At 43.4% G+C, this 22,254-nt stretch overlaps 1 protein-coding gene across 45 annotated transcripts in view; it reads right to left on the minus strand.

Annotated features, from left to right (window-relative positions):
• Window positions 1-10,623, minus strand: part of RIMS2 (regulating synaptic membrane exocytosis 2) — a 503,677-nt gene extending 493,054 nt beyond the window's left edge. For 17 of the 45 annotated variants that reach the window (XM_087747735.1, XM_087747863.1, XM_087747743.1 and 14 more), the window contains exon 1: window positions 10,188-10,622. In XM_087747735.1, the coding sequence (XP_087603861.1) occupies window positions 10,188-10,357 (170 nt within the window). In that variant the 5' untranslated portion in view covers window positions 10,358-10,622. Of the gene's footprint in view, window positions 1-10,187 lie in introns of all 45 variants that reach the window. The other 28 variants (XM_087747830.1, XM_087748101.1, XM_087747905.1 and 25 more) reach the window with 5 other exon arrangements.
• Between the last annotated feature and the right edge of the window lie 11,631 nt (window positions 10,624-22,254).

Below are 22,254 nucleotides of genomic sequence, written 5' to 3' on the forward strand. Positions count from 1 at the left end.
TTCTTCGAAGGCTTTCTGAATTTAGTATAAAAGATATACCAAATACTAAGAATAACCTTGGACTAGAAGGGAAACATACTCAGGTTCCCAGCAGTGAGTCTCAAATAGTAAAGATATGGATAAATGAGCATGCCCTAATTAATAATTGATTGAAGCATAAGCAAAAGATGCAGATTGACAAACAGGCTTCTAAAGAAATCTAGAGAACCATAAAAGTCAGTTCCAGTAGAGAAAGTGGTTATGGCATTCTTATAAGACCAAATAGTGAAGAGTTACTCTCAAAGGCAGGACTCTGAGGGTGGGATTCAACTTAACTAGCTCAAGATGTCCACAAGGCAGACCTCTACATCGGACATATTCACTCTATCTTCTTTTTAAGTCCGTAGCCAGAAATAGGCTCTGCAATTCATCCGGCCTATTTGAAATGTCTAATTTAAGATGAGATGGATCACATCCTAAAGGTACCTCTTTATTTCCATTTGCTTTAAATTGAATCTAAGTGATTTCAGATATAGATGTCTTACACTGTAGATATTCACATCTGGTCAGAAGAACCCCAGCGATTCTCTGGGCTCAATCCTTAACCCAAGCTCTGAATGTTGGAACATGGGAATAACAAAGATACCAAAACTGAAACAATCATTTTCATTAACCAAGCAGTTCTATGAGTGCTGAACCTAAAGAAGTCTGATTTCATGAGGACTCACAGCTCATGATTGATTTATTTTGATGTCTATGATTGGTTCTCCCCTATAAGGACTCCTTCATATGTAATATGGTGTGAGGAGACTTTTCCACAGTCAGGGGCATAGACAATCCCTATCCACTAGCCATCTACTTATTTTCATTAGTCCCATAGTAATTAAGTATCTTTGGGACCTCAACTTTTTTGTCAAATTTGTTGTAAGTCAGCCAACAGCTTCCACGGACTGAATAGATACAGCAGAGCACGCAACTGTTTCCCTTACAATAGTGTAGCAGTTATGTCTTTCCAAGGAGGTGCAAGACCGGTCTTGTAGACCCTTCTCAGCTTGAGGAGACTTGAACACAGCTCTCTCTTCCCTAACGAACAAGTTATGGGCAAAACTGGAATAAGATTATTCTGCATCCTACCAGTGAAGCCGTACAACTGTGCAGTCAGGAACGTGAATGTATGGACAAGCAAAGAGAAAGTCTAAATAGGTCTGTGATTAGTATACTTTCTAGAGGCAAATCCTCGTTCTTGCTCCAAGGGCTGTTTGTGCATTATATTTAAGCACTCTAATGCAAAATTCATAACAGGCATCTGATACAGACAGAATACAACTCAACAGGGATGAAGACAAACCCTATGCATAGCTGAGGTAATCAACTTCAAAATACAAAATGAGGAATGACTGATTCAACAGCAGTTCTGCAGAAAAGCGTGTTGAAGGTATAGTAGATCACAAGCTGACCTTACGTCCATAATGCTATATCACAACAAAAAGCGCAAACACACACAACTGACTGTACAAGGAAAGTGTTCTGTGCAAGACACATGGTGTTATCCTTGTGCTCTTCCCATAGGCTTTTGTTTGGAATACTGTGCCTGGTTTTGACTATTGTATTTCAAAACAGATCAGTTAGAAAGTATATAAAGAACAGCAATAAGAACGGTCAAAAGTCTAGAAAATATGACCTGTTAAGTCTACAGAAAGTAGACGATGAGAATCCATAGGAGGAGATATGATCACATTTGTGAAATATATAAAAGGTTGCTGCAAACAGAAAAGTAACAGACTGCTCAGCATTTCCATTGAGAACAGAGTAAGCAGCAAATGACAGGAAAGAGATTTAGGTTTAACAGTAGCGGAAAAAATCTAATGGTAAGGATAATGACTCTAAGTAACTGAGACAAATTATCTAGGGAGTTCAAGGAACCTCCATCCTGGTTAGGTCAATAGTTGGATTTGCTGTTCTCGTACTTTTCAGTAGTAAACTATCATTTGAAAAACCTGTAACAGTTTCATACTGGATCCAAGAGCTTTACCCTAAGATCTGTTTGGCCCACTCCTCACCTTCTCCTGTGTAGGCAGCGCAGCTCTTGCAGAGCTGATTAGCTCGAATTCTGTGTTATGTACCCTTGCCTCAGCCATGAAGCCTATTTATTTCACTGGCTAGGTGGGCCCTCACAGTTGGGAATCACTAGATTAGAAAAATAAGTGTCAGGAACTGCTGTCTTATAGTTGGTCATACCTCGAGGCAAAGGATGAATTGGAAGACCTCTTGAGGTCCCAACCAGCCCTATTTTCTATTATTCTATGTGTTATCTGGGCTTTAAACAGCCTTAAAAGCATTATTTCTCACTCATCCTTTCTGTAAAGAGAAAAATATATAAATGCACCAAGAGTTAGAGTAACAGTATATCAAAAAAGATTTCTTGCTGACACACTGGAGTACCCATTTCTGAAAAGTTATATGAAAGATGATTGCAAAACATTTTCCAAAAAAGGCTGACTGCTGCTAACTCACAATTTTATTTTAAGGTCAAAACATTTGATGTCCCTCATATGCTTAAGATAACACACATTCTAAAGAAAGACTGCTCTCACAAATACATAAAACCAAAATGCCACTTTATATCAAATACCTAGTAATGCTATATGACCTGTGAGATATTCTATGTACAAATACAATATAATATTTGCTATAAGAAACCTTTCACCTTAAAAATATTAATGTTAAATAAAGAAAGAATAAGTTATCAGGAAGTATGTAAACAATTTCATATGATATTTAAGATGAAAGAACCAACCACACAGAGACAGTAAAAAGAAAATAACTTTTTTATGTTTTATTTAAAGTTTAAACATTTTCTTTGTGAATTTTCTAAATAGGAGCACTCAGAATGTTTTGAAACACAAGTTCAGCTCTTGCTAACTCCTGCTAGAACAAACAAGATATCTCACTATGGTTTTCATAAACAAGTTTAAAGTCTAAATCAAAGATATTCTTTAGGCTCTCACATCAAAACTTCAAAACTCAAAAAGATACATAGACTATTATAAACTCCTCCCCTATCAAAATGCATTAATTTAATTTCAGTTTATCAAAATGCAACTAAGATCACTCTGCAAACATATTTAAGCAGAGAAATGTGATGACAGCTGATATTGAATTCAAGACTATAAAAAAAACTGTCTTCCACCTTCAATGAAAACAGTAAAGAACAGTATAAATTACTTTGAACGCTTACTCTCCAAAAATTATATGTATTTTCTTAAATGCACTACTACTCCCCTATACAATCTTGTACTGTTACATTAACTCTTATAATCTCAGTTCTGACTGACCCTTTTGCAGCTTCAAGACAATACTGTGGAGAAGCAGCATGAGGAAACAGTCAAACATAATATCATGCAGAAGCAGCTTTTCAGCACAACACTGATTCTGCAATTTTATTGTATCACCAGAAGTTTAGCAAATCACCAGATGCAGTTGCTGGAGTTTACTGAGTTTACAAAAGCACTACCAGATTAGACGTAAACTGTTCTTATTAATAAACTGTAATATACCCTCAACAGACAGCTATACTTCAAGGACCTAACAGTTCTTCCTGTTACACCATGTAGTCCTGCAAAAGAGACAAAATCTAACCTCAGTAAGCATTGAAAACAATGTGGTTTGATTTGAACTTAAGATTTCTAATATGAATTAATTTGTCTGAAAGACAACAGTTTGAATGCCATTTTTAAACAATTCGTATTTAAAGAGATTCTTCCTGCTTATGAGTCGAAATTAAGAAGACTCACTGTTGCTCACTTTTAAAGAGATTAGGTTGTCTATGATAACCTGTAGCTATTAACCATGGTATAGTAAGACATATGATTAAGACAGCCCACATGATCTAATCTTAACTCAAAAAATCATCCCCACCTCAAAGCTCATTGTTAAGGTGTAATGTCTGTTGCAGTCAAACAAGTATAGAAGAGATCATAACTCATAATTTCTTGTGTTCTTTTGGGTTTTATCTCCCCAAGTTCCTGTCAAAAAAGCCATCAGAGAAGATGTTCAGAAAAAAGGAAAGATGGCAACACAAAAAAAATTCATCTTGGAAAAAGCAGGCCTAATGGACTTAGAAACTTTCATAGCCTTCTGAGTGACTGTGAATACGACAGTAAAACTTCGAGGAAGCCAGTAAAGCAGAGGGGTGAGAGGTGGCATTGAGCTGAAGAAAATTCCCAAGACTGTCAAGTCTACCTTACAGATAAAAACTGAACATTTATATACATGGCTATTTTCACCTTCCACTGGATTAAATTTCAAAGTTCAAAACATTATATTGCTTTTTCCTCCTTATTATGGAACTTCGAATAGGCTGCAAGTATTTTAAAACTTCATTGGCAGGGTAAAAACACATTTTATATCAGTTCTGTAGTAACCTATTACTTCTGTGTATTTTTGCACTTACAATATATACACTAATTAAGCTGTTGTTTCAACGGAAAAATCAATTATTTGACATTCTCAGTGATTTAGATGTTACCCAGCTCACAGATGCATGCAGACAAAATCCAGAATGGACCATTCAGCCCCCTAACCTCACTTCCAGAGACCACTGAGTTTCACCCAGTCACCACTTTCTAGGATACAGTTCCAGCACCTTAAAGTATGACCTACACTCTTGTCTTTAAGATGTAAAACTAAATGTTCTCTTCTTTTTGTTTCAAAGAATGCAAAAGCAGATTTATTTGACAAGATTTCAGAAAGCACATACTGGCTGGTGTTAAATAATTATTTTTTGGGTTCTTTTTGTTAACTAAATCCCATATCAGCTTTTCTGTTTTTCAGCCCCATATGATGTCAGGCCTTTCTACATCCAGCCCATCCTGCTTGTACTTTTTGAATGCAGGAACATCAGCACTACTGCAGTCTTCTGAAATTTTACCCAACATTAACATTAGCAAACCCAGTAATTAGTGTAACTGCCAGTCTGTATAATCTCCAAATACATTCTGCTTAGTCACTAAGAGGAAGTACTACTGCTGTTATTTGTAGACAGTGCCCAAAAGTGTGCTAGATGCTTTAGAGTTGTAAACACTGGGTCTTCTTGAAGAGCAAAAGGTACAAGCCATAACATCCTGACAAGTATTATCTACAGTATGAAATGCCTAAGCATGTGGTAAGAGAGAAGAGCAAGGAATAATGACAATTTTGAGAGAGGCCCAAAAAGCAGTACAAATTGTTAAAACAAAAGAAAGGGGAGATGATAAAGAATATTAGGAGGGAGCAGAGAATGAGGTAGTAGGAAGGGAAAAGGGCAGGGAAGAGGGCAGGGCAGGGCAGAGAAGGGGACAGCTATCTTTCTCAACTACATATTTTTGTACAATTTCCACTATCACTTATTTTACACCACATAAAGCTATTACTTTTGAAGTCACCTTGACCGTATATTATTTTATAATACATAGAAACAAGCAAAATGATGAGTGGTGTAGCAATGAACTGTTTTGATCATCACTCCAGATTCAGACAAAACGCAGTGTAAAGTTATGGAAGCATAACTTAAACAACTAACATTGCCTGGAGCCCTAGTTTACTATCTAGCCAGAAGCAAATCTGCATAACTTTGGAAATTCCCATGTACATATCTCTATTTTCAAAAAACAAACCCAATAATCACCACCTACATCTCTTTCACCCCTCCAGCCCTGAAATCCAAAACCTAAACATACATTGCTTTTAAAGCAGTGTAAATCAGAGTGAGTTGGTTATTTATAAAGCAGGATAATTATTTATAAAGCAGCACAATAGCTTTGTGAGGTGGATATTTACACTGCTGTGACTCACAGCCATCAATCTGTCGCTTCCTCTCCCTCAGGCCCAGCATCCTGCCCCACATCTCACTCACCCACGGTGCCATACAGAGCCCACACGGTCTAGCTTCTCTGAGGTCTGCTTGTCAGAGATTTTGTTTCAGTCAGTGTAGCTACCCAATCTTTACCATGGCTGTGCAATCACGGACACAGCAACTGAGCACACACAAGGCTGCAGTCAGTCGTGCCTTCCTAAAGCTTACTCTGGGCTTGACGGTGGGGGCTAACGGAGAGCCACCATTCTCTAGCTAGCCCACCGTGTTTCCATCTGTCTTCTCGCCCTGGATAAAACAGACGGCAATGCCAGTTGATTTCAGCCACGCACATATACAAAAGAGAACTTTTATAAGGACCTCATGGTAGACCTGTGATGCTTTGCAAATATATGAAAAGCTGGATGATTTCCTAATGAAATTTCTCTTGGGAAAACTTGTCTTTTACTGAGCCAAATTGTCCATACCCATGAAAAGCTGAAATGCATGTATTTTCAGAGCTGTGAGTCTGACTTTACAAGGACAATATTTTATCTTTACAATAGTTAGGCAAAGGAGCTGGAAACTCATGATACTGCAAATAGAAAAGTGTATATGCACACCACACAGGCTGAAACATAAGTCTTTACAAATAATGTCAGCATCCTAGCATCTTCTAAAAATCTTTTTTCTGTGTGCATCCTCTCAAGCCAGTCCTTTCATACAGAAATAAAGTACAAATGAAAAGTAAAAAAGCACAAGACTGATCCCACAAATCAATCCATATGGAAGAAACGTGCTATCTAAAATCTGTTAGGAAGCTGACACACACAAAACTAGAATTTATAAGAGGAAGGATGTGCATAATGTAAAGGAAAAGCCATCATCAAAAGGTCTATGCTATATGCATGAAAGTAAAACACCCACAAAGATAAAAGTTGAAAATATGTAAATATTCCTATAACAGCAGAAAAGGATTTACACCCAGTGTACAGACATAAATTCACTCTCTCTGAGTGCCATGCACTATACATATGAAATATGATGCAAAATATACGTTCAATAACCTTGTCAAAAAGGCACCTTCTTAGTACGTGACATTCAAAATGCACTCCAAGGGTCCCAAAAATTCCAGAAGAGAGACAGTGGAAGCAGCAGAGTTTGCTGCCCATCCTCCTTTTCAAAGCGCAAGCTCTGCCACAGGAACACAGTGCACAACTGTAGCTAGGCGTATTTCACAGACCGAACCAGGCCAAAGGAGAGAGCAAATCTGGAAAGCTTCTGCTTTCCATGCCATCATGTTCCAGCAAATCCTGGCAAGAATTCATGCTGACCTGATCACTATTAGTTGCTACAGATTACAACTCAATACCATCTGCATTTCTTTTCCCCAAAAAGAGTAAAACAAGCATAAGGAGATGAGGTTATGTATCTATTTTAAATCCACACATATTTACCCCAGGGAGTGAAAGGAAAAGAATAAATAGTCCACGTTACAGATGTGAGTCACACTACTTAATGCACTTTTGGAAGATGCTCAAATACCACAGTGATGGGCACAGCAAAAGAATTTGAAAAGCACAAAATAGAAATAGAATGGAGAAAGGAAGTAGAGCCCAGGGACTAGCCATTCATGCTGACACTCAATCACCATAAATTATCAAAAAAAAATAAAGGAAATCCATGCTTGCCCCTTTCTACAATATTTGAACAGTTCTTGTGATAATATCTCTAAATGTCAACTCTTGTTTTCAGCATCTTTTTTTATCCTCCTATATTTCTCTATGGAATGAAATGACACAATTTTATTGCTTAGTCAGACAAAAATACCTTCCACTTCAAAAGGAGCTTGCCTTCGAGGAGAATTACACTTGAACAAAGACTGCAGAATTTAGCTCTATATTTATCTCTACGCAATAACAGTAGTTCATTCATATAAATATGGGGAGGGGGTGTCTTTCTTCTTCTTTCTCTTCTCTTGACAGAAGGAAAACATGTGTCAAGAGAACTAAACTCAGTAATATCTACCTAAAAATGCAGAACAAGCCCTGGTATGACTTTGGTGGGGGTTGTGCTTAATAAATCTGTAGATGTTTTCAGAATAAACATGTACCTGATGGTTCAAGGAGCCACTTCACTTTAAGAAAAATTAAACTAGTGAGTTATTCATCTGACACCAAATCACTTCTCAGTATCCTGCAAAATGTTGTGGGCCATCTATGCAAATTCCATTGACAACAGCATTTTCCTGAGAGTGCTGTTTTCAGCCATCCTTTGTGTGTAAGCTTTACGCCATACCATTTCTCTCACAGATTACACAGAACTCAAGAAGCAGCTTTAGTGAGACATAATGAGAAACTAAACTCCACATGAAGTTTATCCTTTATCTTTAGATTTGTCCATTGTCTGCTTCCAGGATTCTGAAGATTACAAATGAAAACAGTTCTGTTTCATTTCTTAAGTTGATTTTACCTTGTCATTACTTGAGAACAGTTTATTCTTTATTTGTCAGCTTAACAGTTCAAGCTGACCCTAGTATCATACTGAAGCAGTACTTTATATTGGATCATAAATATTACCATCTGCAACAGAAATTGCCAGGATCCTTCTTTAAAACTGTAACGCTATTATTATATATCTAAACTGCAACTTGACTAATTTTCCATTTCCTTCTTTGTTAATGATCTTTAAGAGTGCAGAAATTTTAGACAAAAATTTGCATTTATTTTGACGTGCCACACAATTTAGCAATGTAAAGGAGTCTAAATTGCTTTAAAATAAAAGTATCACAATAGCAAGCAAAATGTATAGCATGAGACTGAGAGGTAGTGATAAAACAAGGTATGGCACTTTATTTCCAGTGCTCACATTACACTGACATTCTTCAAAATGTTCACCCAATAAAAAAACTTTTTAAACAGACATTGAAATGTTGTTAGGAGATGACCTCACAGTTTAGTAGCTGTCACACAAATGATATCTGAAGTTTTCATTATGACGCTAACAATAATGCAATGAATCTTGGAAACAGACTTCCGAAGTCTGCAACTAAAGCCTGGAAGACAGCTTCCAGGTACTGAGTGCGAAAGGCCAGCTGCAGTTAATACATCCAAGACACGATAAAAGAAACGCTTAGTGCTTCAGCTTCACCGCACCCATGTAAGTCATGCCCACGATATAGTAGCTTTGCTTATTTTTAAGCCGTTAGAAGTCAGCGTGATTACTCCGCCACGGAGGGAGAACAGTTTTCTGGAGTTTACTCGGTGCCTCCCAGCCAGGCGAGGGAAGGACACGGCCCACGCCGCCCGCGGGAGCAGGACCCCCGCGCCTCCCACTCGCCCGGCTGGGGCACAGAGCGAGGGGAAAGCTCACGCCTCCCCGTCCCCCCGCGCCTCCCGCCGCGCCCGGGCAGCAGCGGCCGGACGGGACCCCTCGCCGCCGGGCCGGGGCCGCCCAGCCCCGCGCAGGGCTGCAGGGGCGGCGCCGCCGCCGACCGCTCCCGCTGCTGGAGCCGGGCGGCCGCGGACAGCTCCCGGTGCTGGAGCCGGGCGGCCGCGGACAGCTCCCGGTGCTGGAGCCAGGCGGCCGCGGACAGCTCCCGCTGCTGGAGCCGGGCGGCCGCCGACCGCTCCCGCTGCTGGAGCCGAGAGGCCGCCGCCTGCCATGCCCGCGCTGGGCGGGCGGCAGGGCGCCCCGCTTCCCCCGGCGCCGGGGCTCACGCTTGGAAAGAGCAGCGGGGCGGGGGCGGGCGGCAGACACGTTGTCGGGAGAAGATGGCGGCTGTGGCAAACCCACCCAGCGAGACGGCCGGAGCCTAGGCCCCGGCGGTCCCTCTCCGCCCCGGGCGGCCGCGCCAGCGCCGGGCAGGGCCGCCGCCGCCAGCCCGGAGCCCGCCGCGCCCCCGGGACGGGGCCCGATGCCGCCGATCCGCCCCCTCCGGCGGCGCCAACCGCCGCCTCGGCCCACCCCCCCTTCCTCCCGGTGGCACACGCCGGGTGAGAACGGCACCTGTGCGGCCATGTTGGGCGCCTTGCCCCCGCCGGCGCCGGGGCGTGCGGAGCCGGAGCCGCCGCCCGCCCCGCGGAGCGCGGCTGAGGCAGGCGGCGAGCCCGGCCCGCGGCGCCCCGCCGGCCCGGCGGCCTCCCGGCACCGTCTCTGCCCGCTCCCGCGGCCGCAGGTCCCCCCCGCCGTGCCCCACGCTCGCCCGGCGCCGAGCAGCCGCCGGGGCACGGCCGGCGGCGAGAGACACCCCTGCCCGCCCCCGGCCGCCCGGCTCCTCTCTCCCGCCCCGGCCGTGCCGCCCCCGAGGCCGGGGAAGGGACCTCCGCGCCCGCCGCGGCGGGCCGGGAGGACGGGGAAGGGATGCGCCCGCCCTTACTTGAGCACGGATTGCTCCTTCTCCTCTTCCTTCTTCTGGCGGTCCATGACGGCCAGAATGATCTTCCGCTCTTCCTCCGTGAGGTGGCTGAGGTCGGGCATCTCGGGCTGAGGAGCCGGAGGAGGCTGAGGAGCAGCGGGGCCGCCCCGGGGCCCGGCGGGAGCCGACATGTTTGGTGGGAGCTCGCCGCCGCTACGGGAAGCGCTGCCCTAACTCCAGCGGCCGCGGCGGCACCAGCGGGAGCGGCCGCCGCCGGCGCCGGGAGAAGCACATACAAATCAATACCCTGTAATCAACCGGCAGCCTAATGACGGCCCCGCCGGGGAGGGGCGGGGTGGCCGGCAGCCCCGACCGCGCACCCGCCCGCCCTCCCGGCCGCCGGCTCGCCGAGGGCAGCGGGGAGGACGGGGACGGCGGGGCCCAGGGGGGCGAGCAGGGGGAGCGGGGAGGGGAGAGGGCAGCGCCGGGAGGGGAAGGGCCGGAGGCGGGGTGGGGAGGGAGCGGGGAAAGGGCAGGATTAGCCGCGGGAGCGGGAGCGCTGCGGTTTGGGTGCGAGCGAGATCACCCTAACCCCGGCGGGCAGCCAGCGGGGAGCGGGGGGACGGAGCCAGCGGCGGGGGGGCAGAGGCTGCCGGGGGGGCGAGGCGGGGGGCGGGCGAGAGCGGAGCCCCGGCGCCCCGGGGCGCGCAGCAGCGGGGGAAGCCCCAGCGGGCGAGCGCCAGTCCCGGCCGCCGGCGGCGGCTCATAATTCCTCGCCGCCGTCCATAGGGGGGGCCGCGGGGCGCCGCGCCCGCCTCCCGCCGCCTCCCGCCGCCGCTCCTCGGCCGGGCCGCGCCGCCTCCTGCCGCCGCCTCGCTTGGCTGGTGCCCTCTCGGCTGCGGGATGGAGTCCGCCTAACCCATGGCATGGCGGAGAGCCGGAGTCACGGGCGGGGGCCCCGCATCGCCCCACCGCCTCCCCCAGCTGAGCGGCGCCGCGCGGGCTGGGAGGCGGGGGGCGGCGGGGGGCGGGCGGCGGCTGTCCTTATTTATTTATTTATCCCCGCACAAAAAATGGACGCGATAAAAATCACGCGAGGAAGGACAAGGAGGAGCCAAGGCGCCGGCGACGCGCTGGGAGGACCGAGCCCGGCGGCCGCGGGGGGGCGAGGGGGAGGGCGGGGAGACGCTGCGCGGCCACCGCCTCCGCCGCTCCCGCCGCCGGGGCTGCCCGGGGGGCGGGCGGAGAGGGGCAGCCGCTCGGCGGGGCCCGTCCCCCAGAGCGGCCCCAGGGCGCGAGAGCTGGCGGGGGAGCGCCGGCCCCCGGGAGGAGGAGGCGGCGGCGGGGGGGAGCGGCCCGGGAGGGCGGCAGGGCCGCCACAGCCCCGTCCCCTCGAAGGCCCGACGGCAGCTTAGGCTGAGAACCGGAGAGCAACGCCGGGGGGAGCGGCGGGGCGGGCCCCCGGCTCCCCCGGGCCGGGAAGGGCACCGCTGTTCGGCCGGGCGGGTCCAGCCCAACAGAGCTGCTGCCCCACGATCGCCTACATAACGCCTGCTGGATGTCCTTCTGCCAACGCAAGGTGTGAAATTTGCCCCAGTGTCCGTCTGGCAGGGTCCTCCAACCCAGAAGAGCAGGAATGTGGCACCGACGAGAGAAGGCTGGAGAAGGAAGTCCTCCTCCTGCCCTGGAAACGGGGCGGTGGTGGAATAAACCTCTCAAAACGCCTTTGCTACCTCTAAATCCCCCACCTGAGCAGTCATTTTGATGGCAAAAAATAATTTCTGGAAAAAGAATCCTACAATGCCCAAAATGCCATCCAGCCCAAACAAATGGGAAATAACCTATCCAAGGACGCTGAAGAAACAATTCAATCCAGATCTGTAGGTTTTCAATCTGTTTCTAGACGGTAGAGTTCTACCGGCTGTTCTCTAACATTATGAGACATAACTCCTATTTCACATCAGTGTTGGATATGTAAGTGTATGTAGCGATAATAAAGTGGGTTTGTAAGGTTTAGTTTGCACAGTTAGAAATCTCCACCACAGATCATACATTCCTGGAGCTGGCGCTATTTCTAATGGACTACGACATCAACCTACAACCAGGTGCAAAGGCCTGAAAAAAAGTCAGCTTCCTGAAAGTATCCTGGTCCTCATTAGCTGTATTTCCACAGAGAATAAATTCCAGGATGCAGCTCCACTAGCTAAAGAGCTCTGCATGCGATATTGGGCTGAAGACGACATTCCTTTGGGAAAACAAGTTCTGGACGAACAGATCACCAGAAGGACATGATAGGTTGGCTGTGGTAAATCAAGTCTTATCAGTAATCCATACCTATTATCATGCACATATATTCATCACATTTTAATTTTGTCGAAGAAATGTCATTGACATCCTTAGCTGAAAGGCGCCCGTTCCATTTTTCAATGTAAAATTGTGTATAATAGACCCTTTGTTATTATACATAAGCCATTGTATAGAAACTGAGCATACTATATTTAAGCAGCCTTCCTTATAAAATAAACTGTATGATTTTTCATCAAGTCCTGAAAGCATTCTGCTCTTCCAGTCCGCATCACCTTCACCTTTCGGACTGGATTCCAGCCAGCTGGCTCTCACCCAGTTCCTTGTTTCTTCCAGGCACTAGATAAATCTGGCATCGAAGTCAAAAAGAGGAGGAAATGTAGAACTGTGTGTCATCAGATTACCAAAGATAGTACAGTCCTTATCAATCTATAAATGTTGAATGGAAGAATTAACTGGACTGATCCCTTTGGGAAACTACATTTTATCCTGGGGAAGTGAGGAAAGAGAGAAATCACTCAATCGCTTCTAAGAATAATTAAAAAGAACCAGACCACTTGAAAGCAATCTCTCCACCCTGTCAGGTTACAGTTGTTTCAAAAATATTTCATGCCATGTCTCAACCATAAACACTAACAGTATTCTGACCATAGTTTTGGTTGCAAGACATCACTGCAGTTCTTCGTGCGTTGTTTCTTTCATCTGAATTTCTTTCCAATGGATATTTACTTCTGAACTTTCCAGATTCACAGTGCCTGCTTCTGTAACCATTTCAACACACCTGTGATTTTTCATCCACAAATTACAAATACCTGCTCTCAGCACGACTGTAGAATTTCAAGAGCTTTCTTTTCTCCTTGGTATTTGCCCTGTTCCCACTAAATCCTGTACCATTAAGTGGGTAACCATAAACGAACAAATCCAGGGACAGGAACTGTAATCCCCATATATTACCTAGCTATTTGCTTTGAAAAGAGAGAGCAGATTCAGAGCAGAAGACATTCTGTGACTCACTGAAGAAATGGTTCAACTTGACATTTCTATGCTTCTACCTTCCTTTCTCCCCATCAGTTCCACCTATCATTTTTCACATTTTCCTGCAATTAAATTAAAACGTTATTTGTTCACATTCCTGTCAGCCTGCACAGAATTGTCTCATGCTGTTACTGTTATTTACATTACCCAGGTGACGTACTGATGAAAATCTACTCAGAGCACAGACTTCTCTACCTACTCCAGAGTTAAGGTGTCAACAATAATCTACAATCAACCAACAAGACAAATTATTATCATGTAGTATGATCATTTATGAAACTTATTTTTAAGGAGCATTCATTTGTAATTCCATCAGTAGTGAAATGTCTCTAAATTCTGACCTTCAGGTTCACGTGTCTCCAGGTACCTGCCCTTCCTGTTCACCTCAGCTCTCATTCCAAACTCACTACCATACTCTGAAAAAACAGACTCCCATCCCTGTTTTACATTTCTTCTGTAGGAATTGTTCTTTCACTGCATAATCTGCAACTGAAAATTCACTCCAGTCATATAACAAAGGTATGTGACACTTTCTTTTGGTGGCTTCTCTAAGTCATGTAACTGTGCTGACACCAGCAGGGTTATTAATATAAGTTTTCTGATACCCATTTTTTTTTTTCTGTTCCTTTCCAGTTCTGTTAGACAAGAGGCGTTCCCAAGGAAACAGTGGTATTGTAACCTGGTTTTATATATCACCACAAAATGTCTTTCACTAAGGGTCTCATTATACTTATCCCATTTCCTTCCTCATAGCACCTACAAGAGTAAATGAGTCGGTAGATTCATCATTCAAGCATGCTAAGTGTAATTCTTTCCTGAAAAGGTAACGCTAACATCTGCTTTATAATGTTTTGTATAAGGGAGAAATCCAGTGTAACTAATTCTTTCTGTTATTTTTGTCCCAAGTTGAAACATTCACTTGAAAAACATCTTTATGTAGCTGACATGAAAGGAACTTTAAAGCATTCTGTTATGGACCAGTAACTGGAGAAAACAAAAAACACATTCTTGGTTGAAAACTTCCAGTACTCAGACACTCGATGGACCAAATCAGATGTATAACCAGCAAGAAATGCATCCCGTAGGACTCTTCCTGGAGGCATTTTGCAAGGGACTCCTCAAATTCCTGTTGAGGAAGGACAAAACTTTACACTGCAACAATTTGTGATTCCCAGGTCCTGTACTAAATGCTATCTAACCATCATGGACTGGTTTACTGGTGCGGTCTTGGATCTTTCCCAGCTTTCTCCCATCTAAATTGAGAAAGCTAATTATATTGTATAATGTCACCTACATTTTCATTTGGTTTCTTTCAGGAGGACTTAGCTTACTCTATACGCAATTTTTTTCTGCTCCAAGCATATTTCTTTTAGTTGGATACTTCCCCACAAGTGATTTGAAGAATACTAGGTATTTATGGGTAAAAACTAGTTTTCTTTATTTGTTACTCTCTTTTCTCATAAAAGAGGGTTATCCATAGTTTACACAGTACTGCCCATTCCTCTGTGTCAACTATACTCAATGAAATAGCCCCTCCGAATTTGGCTGGTGTAAATGATCTGTCTGCAGTAGATGGAAAAACACTGGTCTTTCAGCTAGTGCCCCCACTTTTTCCTCTTCTCCATGCATGTGATCAGTATCTTCACAGACTCAGAAGAAAGGGGCAGTCCTTAAGTTGTGCTGAAGAGTGTAACCTAATCCTACCCACTTCCAAACCCTTTCTCTGTTCAGGAAGTACCATTAGCAAAAACCTTTTGGATTAGAGGAGTGGAAGCTCGCAGTGAGCATCATGGTAGCTGCTGGGGGTACGGAGGAGTTTCAACCTTATTCCTAAATCAGCTTGGGCGACAAGATTGATTTGCCTTCTCTCAGTGGACCTAAGAGCTGGTATCTAGGCTGTATTTTGAAATGCGGTGTGGGAGAGGCCCTGGCACGTAGGTGTTCTGTAAGCACAGCTGGCTGAAAACTGAAGAAAGGCTCAGATCGGTTAGACTGTTTTCTGTTTTAAGGCTGAGCGAGTTGGGGTTGTTCAGCCTGGAGAAGGCTCTAAGGAGACCTTTCAAGACTTAAAGGGGGTTTATAAGAAAGCTGGGGACAGACTTTTTAGTAGGGCCTGTAGCAATAGGACAAGGGGTAATGGTTTTAAACTAAAGGAGGGTAGATTCAGACTAGATAGAAGAAAGAATTTTTTTACAATGAGGGTGGTGAAAGACTGGACCAGGTTGCCCAGAGAGGTGTTAGATGCCCCATCCGTGGAAACATTCAAAGTCAGGTGGGACGGGGCTCTGAGCAACCTGATCTAGTTGAAGATGTCCCTGCTCATGGCAGGGGGGGTTGGACTAGATGACCTTTAACGGTCCCTTCCAACCCAAACTACTCTATGATTCTATGAATGGGATACTTGATAAACATGATTTCTCAGGCTTGGGATGTTTTGTCCAGAGCAATTATACACAGACATACAATTCATAAGATCATAAATATGATCAATTCTAAAAACTTTATCATGTCTCATTCCTGCAATTCTGTTTACATGCTCAGTTTGAAATAGTCTGACTGAACAAAGTGTGACATATAACATGCTGAATTAAAGGTGTAGGTAAAAGTCTTTACAGGATCTTACTCAATATTTTCTATCTGAATTTGACAGTTCAATTTTGATTGTTGTTCAGTTAGTCAGTTGAAAATCAAAGGAAGACTTTTTGAAAGAAGCTAAAAATTCCTGCGTAATGAGAGCTCTTCGGTTATACATTTCTGTTTGACTCTTGACCTGTACCACCAATGTTTCTAAGTAACTGGGCAGTAAGATAATTCCTGTACTCTAACAGGCCCTGATAGTAATAAGTCAAGGATTTTGTTTTCAAGAGTGTAGCAATTATCCAGATAATTTTCAAGAATCCTACCAAAACCATACAAGAGTCTATTTTTATTGGTCACTCATAGGGCATTCATTGGTATTTAATACCTTCATTGCTATTAAAAATTGTCCCCAACTTGGGCACTTGATTTTAACTGTTCCGAGTTGTCAGATACTATATGGGTTTCAAAATCCAAAATAATGAGTATGTAGACATTATTCAGCACATAAAGCATGGGCTCACATTGGCACAGTAGGTGCTTAGAATGTTATCCCATGTTCCTCTAAGGTATGGATGCAGCATTGCTGTCCCTCTTTGCTGCCTTCTAATCCCTCTTCCCTGACCCCTCCTACATTTCTGAAACTCAAGCTACTTCAGAAGAAACACCAGTATTCTTAAGTCCCATGTGATTCCCCCCCTCCAAAAAAAAAAAAATCTGATCTTTTTTCAGTCATAAGATTGTCCTTCAGAGTTGGTACAGAGTATCCTGTACCAGATCTCAGGAATATATTCACTCCTATTGGAGTGACAGCTTGAAAGTTCCAAATCTCCTGATTTTATCCAAGATAGAAATGATTGTTTGCCTTTTTTTTTTTTTTATGGAGTCTACTGTGTGATTCTGTCTCTCAATTCATTATTCATTATTAAAAGTAGTAATAATATCGTGATTATTATTATTCTTACAGTGACGCCTAGAAAGCCTAGTCATGTATGAAGAGTCTAGTGCCCTAGATATTGACAGAAAAAACAGCACAGGCAACAGCCTGTTGCCACAGAAAGCTCAGAGAGCCATAGACAAAATGCAGCGGGTGGGTAACTCAGATAAATGCAGCAGGCTGAAATGAGAAGACAGCAATAATATAAAGGTAACAACACTAAATAAGTGGAAGATGACTATTTTTTCACGGACATTGTCATGGGGTTAAATTGATCTTTGAAGAAAAACAAGGAGAGAGGGGTTTGGAGGCGGAGGAGCATTGCTGGAGAACTGTTTAAGCTTTTCCCAAAGCATCACACAGGCGGGAAATTCCCAAGGTAACACCCACCCATGTAAAACCAGCCCGTGACTGAGGTACTTCTTTCACTGCACCCATTTTAAGTTGTGGCCTCTCTGTTGGCGAGAGATAGAAAACACTGGTTTGACTGCTCGTTTTCCTCAAAATCCAAAGGCCGCTGGGCTTTAGCTGTTTGGATTTTCAACTAAGGTTAATTCTCGCAGACCTGGAATATAGCAGCTTTGATAATGAAAACATGCTTGAACGGGATGATAATTAAAGCTTAGCATATGGTATTTTCTATCTAGAAATATACCTATCTAGGTTTCGCATCTGCCAAATGACCACAAAATTAACCAGGAAGTTCAATTAATTCAAATAATAGGTAAAGGCAGAAGTGGTAGCACTGCTAAACTGCTTCCAGAAGCATAAGGGTACAGGCAATTTTTTTTTTGTTTTATTCAAGCAAAGAGTCTTTCATTACAATTTTAGCTCCGGTACATGAAGAAAGGAGCCAGTATTTTGTGAAAGTTCATTTTATACTCCAGAGACAGAAGGCACTAGAATGACAAAAGCTAAAGCCTAATAGGAAAACAATTTCTTTCTTGTGTATTGAGATTATTAGCACTTATTTGACACTTTCTAGTACTGTTTTCATGAAAAAGCTCCCCGTGATACTAGTTGACATACCTCGGATAAAATCAAAGTGTGCAGCATGAAAAGTTTATGAAGAACAGTATTAATCAACATTAATCAGCTTTGGCATTTTACTAGGCTAAGGGAAAAATTGCATTAGGCCAAATGAGAGTCAGCAAACGCATGGTAACACAATGATGCCTGCTTTGTGTTCTGCTCTCCAGACCAGGATTCTGCCATACTTAAAAGCACAAGTATGATTAAAACAAGATTCATTCACTAGCTACGTGAATATAATTACATTCATAATGATTTCCTAATAAGTAGGAAATCAAAACATTCTGAGAAGGGATTCACGTGCACAAAAGCTTGGCTATTTTTACTAGCAATATTAGTCTAAGAAAATATACAACCTTTGAGTACAACTATTACCTTCCCTAGGCTACAGTATCTTAAAAATTGACGTGAAAAGTATATGTTAGGATTGCTGACAGACAGCAAAGATATTTAAATGTTAATGGATGATAACTTTATATTTCTTTTCTTATTTCCAGCTTTTCCTGATGATAGTGAGGTAGGAGAAGCAGCAGCTTGGACACCTTATCTGTTTTCACAGTGGACAGGAAAAAAAGTGTTCTCTATGAAGAATTGTCTTGTGAAGGAAGGGATGGAAGGGAAGCGGTAATAAAATATGAGCTAATTTTTGACATTTCATTTTGCATTTCAGAGAGGTATATCAAAAAAAGAAAGCATAGTGAATTTCCTTCTTTGAATGTAAAGGGAGTTATTTCACCCTCAGTGTGCAAGGAATCTCTTAGCGAGGCAATACTTTAGACTATCAGCTGTTAAAGCCTGCCTTCTCTCTTATAAAAGAGACTACATCCACTATAAAATTAGTGGGTGACACTTTCAAAAGCAGGGGCTTTATGAATTAGAAAGGAAAAGAACAGAACCAGTAAGTACCCTAATACCTAGAAAGTACGCAACACTGAGCTAAAACTGATGCTTAGTCTATATTCCATTAACCACTGTACTACAATTCAGAGTAGTGCTACAAAGTTGATGTACTACAAAGCCCAAACAGGATACACCTGCGCAGAAAGACTTCCCAGCCTCATCTCTATTTTTGCACAAGGAAGATTTCCACAGCAAATTTACGTGCTCTCCCACAGAACAAAATGAGCAGGCATTGAAGCTTTCTAGCATCGACCACGCAGTAGATTGAATTTGTTCTACACGTTAATTTAGGGGGGCAACAAACCTGTTGCATGTGCAAAAGCAAGAAGGTATCCAGCTGCACTGAGGGGCAGATGTTTATAGTTGCTTCAGTAATGCAGTCCTGTCCTTACAATGCTTATCTCATTACTGTTGTATTTCTCTCCACAACAGTGGCTAGATTAATAATCTTTTTTATTTTCCACCAATGTGTTAACAGTAAATATCCAAATAAAATTCCTATAGTTTCTGGATGTATTCTTTCCTGTATTTCTTCTTGAATATGAGCTGTTCTGATGAATAGCCACCTTTCTGTGCGCATAGTCCCTCCTGTGCCCACTATTTCAAAGGATAGCAAGCAAGAAACCATCAATAACAACTGATGGCATTTTGTTGGTGATACGATGGATTTCATAGGTATTCACCCATCATTCACCATCATTTTCAAAAGCATTAATGGCTGTCAGCAGTTCAAAAACCATAAAGAGTAGCCTGTAACGCACCCATGTCCAAAAATCAGTCATAAAAGATATAGAAAAATGAGTTATATATGGAAATAAAGCATTGCTACTTATGTAAACATCACTGCACCCCAAGAGGAGTGTAGGACAAGTCAACGTGAGACAAACCGGCATAAAAAACAGGTTACTTTTCTGCTCATCTAGTTTTAATGAAACTGGCAACCTGCCTTCTCCAAGGAAATAATGTTTTACAGCAATGACCTAGGGGTTTTCCCTCCTTGCTTTTCCTAACTATACAGATCATGGATCCAGTCTCCAAGTTGCAAGGTTTACCAATGGTGTCTTTGGTAGATTAGAATAGAATAGACCATTTCAGTTGGAAGGGACCTACAACGATCATCTAGTCCAACTGCCTGACCACTTCAGGGCTGACCAAAAGTTAAAGCACGTGATTAAGGGCATTGTCCAAATGCCTCTTAAACACGGACAGGCTTGGGGCATCATTGACCACCTCTCTAGGAAGCTGTTCCAGTGTTTGACCACCCTCTTGGTAAAGAAATGCTTCCTAATGTCCAGTCTAAACCTCCCCTGGCACAGCTTTGAACCATTCCCACGTGTCCTATCACTGGATACCAGGGAGAAGAGCTCAGCACCTCCCTTTCTGCTTCCCCTCCTCAGAAAGCTGTAGGGAGCAATGAGGTTGCCCCTCAGCCTCCTTTTCTCCAAACTAGACAAGCCCAGAGTTCTCAGCCGCTCCTCATAGGACATGCCTTCCAGCCTTCTCACCAGCTGTGTTGCCCTTTATTGACCAACAAATGAGATATTTGATCTGACTTCAATACAAAAAAAGTGTCATTTTAGGCCATTGTCTGCAACAGAACATGGACAACCTCATTTCAAAATAGGCAGTCAGATTTGGCCAATTTCCATTGCTCAACACCTCAACCTTTCTGTTACAGAAGAAAAACTTAAATTCTTTCTATCCTTCAGCAGATGAAGCCTAAGATTTAAAAACAGAATAGCTGCATCTAACCTGTAGTAGCAGATGACTGCAGGCCAGCTAGTGACAACACTGCTGACTCACATCCTGAAAGCAATGAGGACATGTTGGACACACGGCTGCTTGCTTCTCTCACAAGGAACTGTTCCTCATTTCTAGTCAGAAAGTTGCCTCCTGTGACTTTGTCCACCTGATGTAGCATCTTAGGCTTTCATATATTCATCTGCTATTGCCCTGAAGTCTACACTGTTAGCGTCCATGATTTCATATCGAGTAACTATTTAACTCCACTGCTTTATGTCATGCTTTTTTCTCTGTCAGTACATAGGATGAGAAGCACACGCAAAGATGACTCAGCTTTGCTTTACTTTTTCACAGAACAGCTTAAAGATGAAAAGGTAAACCTGTTCACTACCTGACTAAACCCTTCCACAGGGAGGAATACATTGTCTCTCTATCTGATGATGCCCACATGTGCTTATCAATGATGTTTTGCTGCGTTCAGACCTTCATCCTCAGAAGCAGGATGAAGGTAGCACGAAGGAAGTAGCATGAAGTATTCTGTTTGTGTTTACATTAACTTTTTTTCCTATTTGGTTCTACATCATGTATATACTGATTGCCTCTCCTACTTCTCCAATTTTGGTACAACGTATTCGTTATTATTTATAAAAGAGAAGAAAAACCAACACCATTTTTTTTTTCCCAAAATGGTGACATTACATGAAGTAAAAAATACACGACAACAGAGTAGGGTGCAACAGAGCTAACCACTGGAGAAAGCAAGATCTGGGGTGATAGGAGGCAACATTTGCATGACTCAAGAAGGAATAGAAATTTCTACAGGGCATAGATTCATGAGTCAGAACCACACACAGAAAATAAGCAATGGACAAATTTTGATTTATAGAGATATAATTCTATGGAGAGTTTCTGTTAACTGGACCATAAACTATCTGAACTTCACTCCTGTGTTTTATAACATCACTGAAACATGTTGTTATAGTCCATTATGCATCTTTATATTCCCTCATATTCTCACACACACACAAATAGGAGTAGGAGTCTGCAGCACCTGAAGGATTAGTTAAATACTGAAAGGACCTAATTCATCAGATTTCTAATCACATGCCATTTAGAAGCATTTTACTTCACGACATTATGTGAAGAAAAAAGCATTTTAAAAAAACTATAATAAAATAGTCCACGAGACAACATATAACAGTTGTAGTATTTTCTATGTAAATGAAATTAGCTGATGGCTGAGAATAGGATTTTCAAAATCCTCTAAGCACCAGATATGAACAAATAGAGGAAAAGCTAAATTAACCTGCTTATTTCTGAGTATACTAGAATACAAATTGCCCAGAATTATGCGGCGTACACACACGCGCGCACACGCACCCCCCACACAGAGGCAAACCCACATTTTTCCCCATTTCTGAAACTAGTACCTTGCTGTGCTGGGTTGCTTAGGAGACTCTGATCCAAAGAGTTATGTCAGCAGGATTATGTAAGATCCCGACAGGTCTACCAAGGCTGGGTACATCAAAGAGAGAGGCCAGACAGAAATTTCTCTCTCGA

The sequence above is a fragment of the Nipponia nippon genome, unplaced genomic scaffold, assembly GCF_047370975.1.
Source record: "Nipponia nippon isolate SJK-2023a ecotype South Korea unplaced genomic scaffold, ASM4737097v1 scaffold_1, whole genome shotgun sequence".
Lineage (NCBI taxonomy): Eukaryota > Metazoa > Chordata > Aves > Pelecaniformes > Threskiornithidae > Nipponia > Nipponia nippon.